Here is a 10315-nt window from a genome sequence, read left to right as displayed (position 1 = left end):
AAAATGTTTTGAAGTTCTTGTGTAAGTGCCTGGAAGTGACCCAGGCCAGGGAAGCATAGGAATGCAATAGGTTAGTTAGTTGGAAGTGAAGAACTGGCTGGGAGGTCATAGGGAGCGCCAGAGAGCGATGTAAAACCAGATGGACGGACAGATTTTTCTGTTCAAAACTCATGAAGTAATTGGCTTACTTCATAATTTTTACACAAGTTTTTAAACAAAACATTTGTAAAAGAAGTTCCCAAATCTGTTATTCCCACTTTTCCAAAACACTTCGCTCCGGTGCAAGGTTTTTAGCAAGATCAAACAGTTGCTATGTAATGTTAAAGAATAACCTCTATCCCTTCCCCAGTCCTCCTTGGGTAATGAGATTACCTACATACAACAAAAACATCCTCGAGTTGAGAACCTCCTCTTTTTAAAAAAAGAAAAATGTGCGGTCGCGGAAAAACTAGAGCCCACCAACATTTTTAAGAAAATTGTATTAAATTATGAAAGAAAACAGTAGGATGAGAGCGAAAAAATATTTCATTACGTTGCTATTCAGTGAAAGTATTTTTTTAAACTTTAAAACAGGGTTACTAGTGGTTACTAGGTATTTTGATAAACGAGAAGCAGACCGTGTCGTTTTCTAGTGTTGTGTGTCTATGGTTTTAGACCATAGAACCTAGCATTTTGCATTGCAAGAAAGTGAAAGAAAAAGACAGTGTCAAGCGTATGGAGGTCATGCCTTGCATTTTTTGCATTTTACAAAGTTATTACATCTTGTAAAAACAAAAATTAACTAAAACTAATGTTTTCTGTAACTGTAATGAGCGTTTTACTACAGGTGTGTTAAAGTTTTCTTTTATCATAAAACTTGAACGGTTTCGTTGCAGTGTCATTTGTCAAAACTAGAAGTCAGCCTAAATAATTTTGTTTTGCAGATTATTCGACAGAAACCATAGGGATGGCTGATCAATTCTGTTTACGTTGGAACAACTTCCAGTCAAACATAGTGAGTGCCTTGGATTCATTGAAGTGTTCAGAAGATTTGGTTGACGTTACGCTCACCTGTGAAGGCAGAAATATCAAGGCCCATAAAGTCATATTGTCAGCGTGCAGCCCGTACTTCAGGAATGTGTTCAAGGTGAATGACTTAGGACATTAATAACCTTCATATTTATACCAATGAACATGTAACATGTACACATATTCTTAGTTTTCTATTCTGTTGACCCTATTATTATCAAGATGTGGAATTAAAGATCAGTTTGTTATGTCAACATAAGTGTGTTGTGTCAATGCACTTATTGAGTGGATCCTTGGAACTCAATAATCTAGTATACTTAAGAAACATGTTTATGTCCTTATCAAGCAAATTTTAAATAAAAATGTCTAAAATTCCAGGAAAACCCATGTCAGCATCCGGTTATAATACTGAAAGATGTGTCAGCAGATGATATTGTCAGTCTGCTGTCTTACATGTACCAGGGAGAAGTGTTCATTGAGGAGAGCAAGTTATCTTCGTTCCTGCACACGGCAGCACTGCTGCAAGTGAAAGGGTTAACTGGTGTTACTCAGCAGGTATTTACATAATTAGTAAAAGTAAATAAGGTTTACTGACTAGTGAAAAAGCTCTTGTCTAGGATCTATCTATTTCACAATCCAATTTTCGATTATAATTATATTTTTATTCATGGTACGATATTTTAATAATTTTACATAAGAGGCATATGACATTTTATATATACAGACACTCAAATCACATGCAATTGTAACAAAACAATATTTATAAAACAAACCATCTCACTAAGAGATAGTTTTGAAAACTCCATATTCATAGTTTTCTTGTCATTTAATTACAGAAAGAAAACTTTTCATCACAGAACACGTCAAATAAACTATATACCCAACTTACCATATCATCGAAACCACTTTTTGGTGCTGCTCATAAGGAAACAAAGCTGCCAGCGTTAAAGAAGAGACGGAGTAGTACTTCTGACAAACCTAATGATGTAAATATAGGGGAGGGCCCCAAAAAGAGTAAAGTTTTAGAAGCATGTGATATTTACACTAGAAGTAATCTTCCACAAACTAATAAACTTGACAGCCCAGTGTTCTTACCAGAAAATAATATTGACAAAAAATGTGAAGGCAAAGTTGAACCAGCTACTATAACAGCAAATGGAAAAAGTTCATCAACATCTCAGGTACTACAGTCGACTCTCGTTAATTCGAAACTTGAGGGACTCTTAAAATATTACGAATTATCGAGTTTTTGAAATATTAAATAGTTCGAAATTTGTGTGAGAAAATAAATAAAACTTCGAATTATCAAGTGTTGATGTTGAGAGAAATGAAAGGCTCAACTGAATACTGTAACAAATATTGTATATAAATAAAAGGCACTGTGCGTATGTCGAGCGGTAAGGCGCATGCCGCTGCGCTGCCTGTGGCCGAATGTTCTCGGCGCCGCCGTCCGTCGCTCGCGATGGCCGCCGTGGTCCCCCCGCGCCCCGCTGTACTCGACGCGTTCCGTTGCGTCCCGTTGCGTTTGGGCGCGTTCAGTTGATCAATTATTATTTGTTAACTGCTATTTTATAACAATGTCAGAGTTTAAAGACATATTTGTGTGCATACAAGTATTCATGATGCGAATTAATTAATTTTTCTAAACAGCTCCGTCATACTGCTTCAAAACAGATTGCTGCTACTCAGACTGCTCTCTAACTCTGACTTACAATCTTTCCGCCTCTTTCTCTCTGCAATTTTGAATTCTCGAGTGTTGGACGACTAAGAATTCGAATTAACGCGTCGTTTTGTTATGTAGCAATGCTTTTTTTCGTTCGAATTACCAAGTGCATAAAAATGTATTGATTTAGTTCGAAATATAAAGAGATTTTGTAGGGAACTCGTGATAACTTTGAATTAACGAGATGTTCGAAATATCGCAGGTTTGAATTAACAAGAGTCGACTGTATATGAATTAAATTTATTATTATTTTGATTTAGTTAAGATAACACAATATACACTTTAAAAATAATGTATAATTTCTTTCAATGTATAATAGATGCTAAATCATAATTTTGCATGTTTAGGTGAATGCTCAAGGAGACAACATTCCGATTACTATAAAAACAGAAAGGACGGATGACAACAGCTCGCCTACTTTATCAATAAATGCCAACTCTGAAAATGACGATAGCCTTCCTGATTATGAAAACAGTATGCTTGCCAGATCCCTGCTTTCAGGTATGATCTGTCTTATTTGTAAATTCTTTATTATTTAGTTATTAATTATTGTTATTTAATTTATTTAATTCTACATTCTTAATAAGAGATTGTGTTGGATATATTTTTAACTAAACATTAATAAAATATATTTAAAAAAAAAAATACATAATGAAAAGAAAAGCCCTAATTTCTAAACTTAATTGATTACAGGAATCAATCCATCAAAAAGTGAAGTTAGTGCCAATAATACAACTCTCAAGAAAGTGTCAAATGTTATGGTGGATGTGCATTGTTCAACACGGTCTAAAGATATAAACACGGATACAGTAACTTTTACAAACGCACCGTCTAAAAGTCCTATAAAGACCATATTAACAGAAGAACTTCATTTTAAGCCAGAAAAACAGTCCCCAAAATCTGATGTGGAATATGAACCAGAAGTGTTATTATCAGAACATCAAGATGGCACAGACACTGAAAGTACTTACACACAAGATCAATCACAAGCTCTCCTGATGTTGGCAGGGATGTCTACAGTACCAGTGTTAGGTACAGGTGCCTCCACGTCACAAGGGCTTGCCCACCAACAGTCAAATCATGCAGCCATCTGCGGTGACTGTCCTCACTGTGGCATGAAGTACTCCAATCAGTCTGCGTTAAAATATCATGTCAGATTAATGCACTCGGACTTGACCAATAGACTATGTTGCTATCTGTGCCCAAGGTCTTTCACAATGCGTGAGACATTCAAAGAGCATATGTGGACAAGTCATGGTCAAAGGAATTAATTTTCATTTATTATTCTGCAAATATGTGCCTTAGGTTGTTTGTCATGATACATTATGACATTGGATAGACAACATAGAAAGCTGATGTGCCTTGTTAAACGAAAATCAATGCCTTGCAGTAGTGTAGTTTAGGTCAAAGGATGTAGTGTAAGAGACTGAAAGCTTTTGCTTGTAATTGAGAAGGAAATTTTTTATTAGAAATTTTTATAGGGTCTATTTTGTCTATTAAAATCCACCCAGTTCAGTATTTTCAAAATAAGTGAGTTCAAGTGTGAGACACGAAATAACTACCTATTTGAGTATATTGGGTGCAAAAGTTTATGGCCTGTTTGATATTAATGTGTGCATTTTAAGGAACTGGTGTTGCTTCCCTAGCATCAGCCAGTGTTATTGAAAAGTCCGCTGACTCTATTGAAATCTGTATTATTGGCTGTATGTATTTAGTTTAGATTTTTACTTTGTTACATTAGGTTGTCTTAGTGGAGCCCAATACTAGAAGTAAAATAAATGGCAGTTTTCTTATATCGGTGAACAGTGGCGACAAGATCGCGAATGATGTAGTATAGAATTGAATAAATTATTAGTTAGAGCTGAAATATTTTTTGACGCTGATTTATGAATATTAAAGATTAAAGCAGAATGTGAATGTTTACAACTGATAGATTTGTCAGTGACCTTTTGTTTACAAATAATCTATAATTTTACTTACGTGTGTACTTGAAGCTCCGCGAAAAATATGAGATCTTCCCCCTTATGGATTCAGTCCTTCATAATTTGATTGCACATGTGAGTAATATTTATATCATAAGAAAGTTATAATATTTATGAAGATCTTCATTGTTACTATAAGGGTCGAGTTGTTCTTCAAGAATTATTTTGGTCTATAAGATAGTCGCATAACAGAGGGGAGAACTGTACAATTGATGCAGTAAAAAAAATAGGTGCTTAATAGTCGATTCGATCTTGATAAGAATTTCATTCTAAGAAAAATATGCAGTGTGTTTTTCACAATGCCAAACAAAAATCAATGGTGTAAAAAAATATTACATTTCAATATTTTGATTGATATTCCCTTATACTTGTTAGTTATCCTTTTATTGTTGAGAACATTTTAATGTTTAATTAAGTTATTATTTCCAATATAAATTTAGCCACATACTTTGTGGATATCTTATTAAATTACAATATCTTTTGGAAAAATACCTAATTGATATTGTAATAACTAGAAATTTCATTTATTTTTGGCGAATTGTGCCAAAATGATTTTATCGTAAGTTATTGAATTAGTAGAAAGTTTTTGGAATTTAAATAAGTTACCTTTAATTCTCTTGTTTTATTATAATTACTATTTGATAGTTTAAAATGTTAGTGTTAGATTAATTTTGGAAGTAGCTAAGTATGACAAGTCGTTACTTCTACTTAGTTACTTGTTATCTCAAATATTTTTATAGAATGAATAATAATTGTTGATTTGAATTACTCCTGCGAATGCCATTAGTGAAAATTGTTAATTATTGTATGGAACATTACCTAAAGTTTTAGGTGTACCGAATCTAGATAGCTATAGGTATATTTATAGTTAAGTTAAATTATATATTATATTTGCGTTAGTATAATATTGTTGGATATTTTATTCAGAATTTTACACGATTTACATGATTTTAAATTATGTTACATATAAATAAAAAATATGCTTCGTACAGGTTTACATTTTATTTCCAACTTGTTCCACCCAATGTTTCATACGCCTCTAGAAGGAAATACCGTACCCGGAAGATTGTGTAGGTACCTATTAAACTTATTGCAAACTTAAGTTCAATCATTGCGCAATAATACCTTTAACATAATATTGTGCCATTTAATAGATGGTCTAGTCTAGAGCTTAGAGACCGCTTAACCGGATGCAGCAGAGTACCTACCTTTTTTGAGCGACTACAAACAAACCAGTAGTACAGCTGCGGCCGACTTCATGCAGTTGCAGCATTCCGGGGCTGCGGGTTGTTCGAAAGAGATACCGCGGGCCTGGTACATAAAAGGCCTATGACGGAACACGACGGTTTTTAGTCAGTAAGAGTCTGACACTCCCTCACCGCTGCTAACCCTCAGCAGGAGGGGTCATTTGATGATTTTTGACGTCGTTTAAAAAAAAGAAAGTAGGTACCTTAAAACTGATTATAAAACTTTCTGGCTTCTGTCGGTACCCAACCACTGCCAGCGATGTAGAAGTAACAGCCGGGTCTCACAACGTGCCTTGCGAAACACGAACGAATTCGGCCGGACCAACCGCATGTAGTTGCAATTCTCACAGGTAATCAACTGTTGCCACTATAATTAGAAATAGGTAGGTACTATATACAAAAATAAAAACGTGTAGGTATAAAAGAATATTAATTAGTCGTCAAATTATTCCTCCGCATCACTGTCCTCTAAAATAAATAAAATCTGATCCGGTTAGACTGGAAGCCCAAACTATGTCAGTGAGGAAAAAGGCTCGGAGGATGATGATGACTGTCCTCCGAAAACGTGCCTAGAAGACTGGTTGTTTTGCCACGTATGGCAATGCTAATTCTTTGTCCGAAGAATAATAAATAAGCATCTAATAAAAACTAAAATAAGACGAACATTTTTGGGGGCACCCCACACACAAGCTAGATTTTATAGTTCGTTTTTAAGTCAGAGTCAGTATTTAGTAGGTAATTAATCTACAAATTAAATCTACCTACCTACCTAGGTAAAGAACCAGTGGAGGAGCACGTATCCAATTTGCACTTAGCCAATATTTTAATAAATAGGTAGGTATGTTCAAAACATTTCTTTACTTGATGGGACCATTCTTTCAGAGATTTGATGAAGTTCTTCCTGTGAAATTCCGACCGTGCCACCCATTAACGTGGTGGAAAACCGAGGAGTTTTGCACAAAATGAATTATGGATGTAGAGATAGACAACTGAATGCATATAGGTAGGTAGGTAGGTACCTACTTGTATTTAGCTAGCATGGGGAAACTCGGCGCCGCTCGATTCTCTGTCTACACCCCTATGAGGCTGGGTTGGCCCGAAAGCTTAGATATACGAGTTGTAGGTAAACTTAACTACCGTTTACGAAGTTTGAAGATTTAGGTAAAAAAAAACAATATCAAAACAATCTGTAAATATGTTATTCATGAATCAACTTCCACTTACTTAGGTAACTTACTTAGGTACCTACCTATGTAAGTTAGGTAACACTACCAGTTTTGCCAGAAACCTAAAATCAAAATGATTTAATTGCAACATTATTTTTTATACTCAGGTAAGTACCTATCGATTATTTGCGCAGATAAGTACCTAGGTAGATACCTATATGATAGCGTCGGCAATCGACAAATCTCCCTCTCTCAGCAAGCAATAGCTCCAAACTCTTACCACTAAGTGAGTAACCGCTGCAGATTCTGTGTATCTAAAAGATGAGTGCATTATCAATATAGAGGGTCGCATTGCGGTTGCGGCACAAGAATCTGTTCGAGTCAGATTCATACTATTCACGATTTTATTCGATCATTCCGATACCTATATGGCGAAATTATTCTCGAACGCGAAATCTGCCTACCCCTCTGCGAGAGTTACGAGTAGCATGATAGTTTGCAGGGAGGGAAAACTCGACGCGCAAAAATGTAGATACTTCGTCACAGCAATGAAATACCGTAACTGAATAATCCGATGCGTTGCACGTGATGAGCGCATACTTTAACACCGTGGAAGGTGATTGACGGATTGCTAGCTCATGGCAACAACCCGTTTCCCATAGCTGTTTGTTACAGCGAGCGAGATTGGATTGTACTAGCACACTTTATGTTTTCATTCCATTGCCATTGATCGGCATGGTAACTAAGTAAAACTATTCGCAGCGATCTGCCACGTGAGGCCTAATCGTACTTTCAAGACTAAGAAGAAAGTTCGATTTTGGCTTTAATAGAAATATGGTGCATATTAAATAGATAGTTAGTAGGTGCAGATATTATTTCTTAGTATTTTATTTATTTCCTTTATCAGTGATTATCCATGTGAATAGTTTAGGGCTGGTTAGTCTGATAGCTATTCTGCTATTTATTAATTTAATATGCTCTACCTACAGTCATGTAACAATAAATATTATAAATTCTTCAGGTGGAAAGTTAAATTTATGTACATAATTATAACTAAGTATTAGACGATAGATACGTAAAGTTAACTTAACATCAGATTTCAGCGCGCAAATGCTCTATCATAAAATATAAATTATTATCGTTCAAATCTATAACATTCACACGCGTTCGACACAAACAGTCGGCACATTGGTCGTATTGTAACACTAAGTTATGTACGAAGTGTAGGTAGACTGTGGGTAGGTGTAAGGGCGTTCGAGGAAGCCCCTTAATGCGGAGACAGCTCCACTGGGACGCTATTGATCGTCATCCGCCGTCAGTGGCCGAGGCGCCCCTATTGATTCGCCGCAATCTGCATGATAACCCGCGCCTGGCTTCTCTACAGTCACTACACAACATACATTAGAACACAATTACCGAGACACATTTACAGACGACATTGCTCTGATACGTTATCAATATCAACCACTTGTACTGTTATGACAACTTTTGGTTCCTAATTTCCGCGCAGTTTGTCTAAACTTTTTTGGGACAACAGTCAATTTAATAATTTGATTGTTAAATGCTATAGTTAGAAGAACAAATAAAATTAGGAACTACCTAAGTACCTATAGTAAGGTCACATCAACCCTTATACATACCTATTTAGGTGGAATGATTTATCTACCTTACTTGTTTTTATGAAACATTATCTTTATTTTTAATGCCCTAGGATTGAGTTTTCTCGCTTTAATGAACTGTTAAATAGGGATTAGATTTAACATATAGATAGGTACCTATTGAAAAAGCTGAGAAAAACTAATAGGTATTGATTTACCTACCTAATATTTAGCAAGTTTAAGTACACTTAACATAATCATTGTTACCACTGAATACCTATGTACTTTAAGGGAAATTTAGTTTTTAAATATACCTAAGTTTATTTTTTATGGCTTATTCCACGAAGTTCAAAACTCTGATTGTTCACTGTAAATATCTTGGGCAGAATTTTGAATGTTCGCGCCGGCGTAGTTGGTACATGGAGTGAACTCGCTCCCGTAAGTAACATTATACATAGCACTATGTACCTATACATAGTATACATAGCTTTAGAAGGATCTATCACACGCCGACCGGCCTACGTACTATCACGCTTTTTTCAATGTGGAGTTGCGCAGAACACAAATATGTCGATTCAAACGATTTTTTGGTAGTTTTTTCATATATATATATATGTAAACTTAATGTAGTTCATTTTCCTGGTAACTATATACTCCATACTCTAAGTATGTTTTTGAAATAAAAATCTCTGCTGCTAAAACTGGTAGAGCACATTAGCAGGAGTGACAATGTATCCTTTCTTGTAACCCTTACATCAATGAGCGCAGAAAACTTACCTTCTAAAAGGTTGATTCGTCTTGCATTGAGTTATCAATGTACTTCCTTCATTGATCAGCAATTTATCTCCAATATTTGGGTATAAAACTTCGGCTAAACAGAATAAGGAGGAATTTAAAACTGTTTTCGTTCACCTTATTGTAGCCGATATATGAGTGATACATTACAAAATGCAACCTACATAGCTGAACCTACTTATAACTATCCTAAATGGATTAAAAATTATACGTAGTTACATTTTGATTATTTATTCTCTAAACTATAAACAATCTTGAAAATAATAACATTATATTCTTCGCAAATGATATCTATTTCCAAGAATACCCAATTACCAGTGAACGCAAACTTTGAACGGTTTAAAACCAACCGCCCTAACTTCAAAAGTTAAAACAGATAATGAATGTATTAGGAACTACAACTTTGAATATTACGCAGCTGGCAACTTGCAATAAGTATGATGTGACTGGGGAGAAACGTGATTGCAATGTTAAGAGAAGTAAGTTCGTTCATAACGGCTGGTTTTATTGAAAGTAGTGTGTGGCAGAGGCAGTGCCAGGCGGAGGACGAAGGGCGCGGGTGATGCGCCACATGATTGTCGCCGATGTGGGTCACTGCCGCCTACGCGCAATTCGATAAAACTTTGCAAGTATCCACCACCTGACTGTACAAACAGAGCGCAACTCCTCCAAATATTTCAAAATAAACTTTTTTCCTCGCGGATTCCAAACGACGGTAGATACTGCAGGAATCTGCGGAAGCACCACTCGCAGACATCAATAACTATAGCGAAAATCGTGCAGGAAGACTTACAAC

At 35.6% G+C, this 10315-nt stretch overlaps 1 protein-coding gene across 1 annotated transcript; it reads left to right on the top strand.

Moving 5' to 3' along the window:
• The first annotated feature begins 661 nt into the window (after positions 1–661).
• On the top strand, positions 662–5702 carry LOC110384113 (protein abrupt). Its single transcript, XM_021345220.3, has 6 exons — positions 662–826; positions 924–1126; positions 1387–1563; positions 1845–2189; positions 3079–3232; positions 3425–5702. Exons 2-6 carry the CDS (start codon positions 947–949, stop codon positions 4000–4002), a joined length of 1434 nt encoding a protein of 477 aa, XP_021200895.3. The 5' UTR covers positions 662–826; positions 924–946; the 3' UTR covers positions 4003–5702.
• Positions 5703–10315: the final 4613 nt, after the last annotated feature.

The sequence above is a fragment of the Helicoverpa armigera genome, chromosome 4, assembly GCF_030705265.1.
Source record: "Helicoverpa armigera isolate CAAS_96S chromosome 4, ASM3070526v1, whole genome shotgun sequence".
NCBI classification, from domain to species: Eukaryota; Metazoa; Arthropoda; class Insecta; order Lepidoptera; family Noctuidae; genus Helicoverpa; species Helicoverpa armigera.
This window is presented reverse-complemented; position numbering and strand designations above follow the sequence as displayed.

Coding starts and splice junctions, on each gene's coding strand:
- LOC110384113 (XM_021345220.3), top strand. CDS start 947: ATGGCTGATCAATTCTGTTTACGTTGGAACAACTTCCAGTCAAACATA. Junction 1,127..1,386: donor ACTTCAGGAATGTGTTCAAG/GTGAATGACTTA, acceptor CTAAAATTCCAG/GAAAACCCATGTCAGCATCC. Junction 3,233..3,424: donor TGCCAGATCCCTGCTTTCAG/GTATGATCTGTC, acceptor AATTGATTACAG/GAATCAATCCATCAAAAAGT.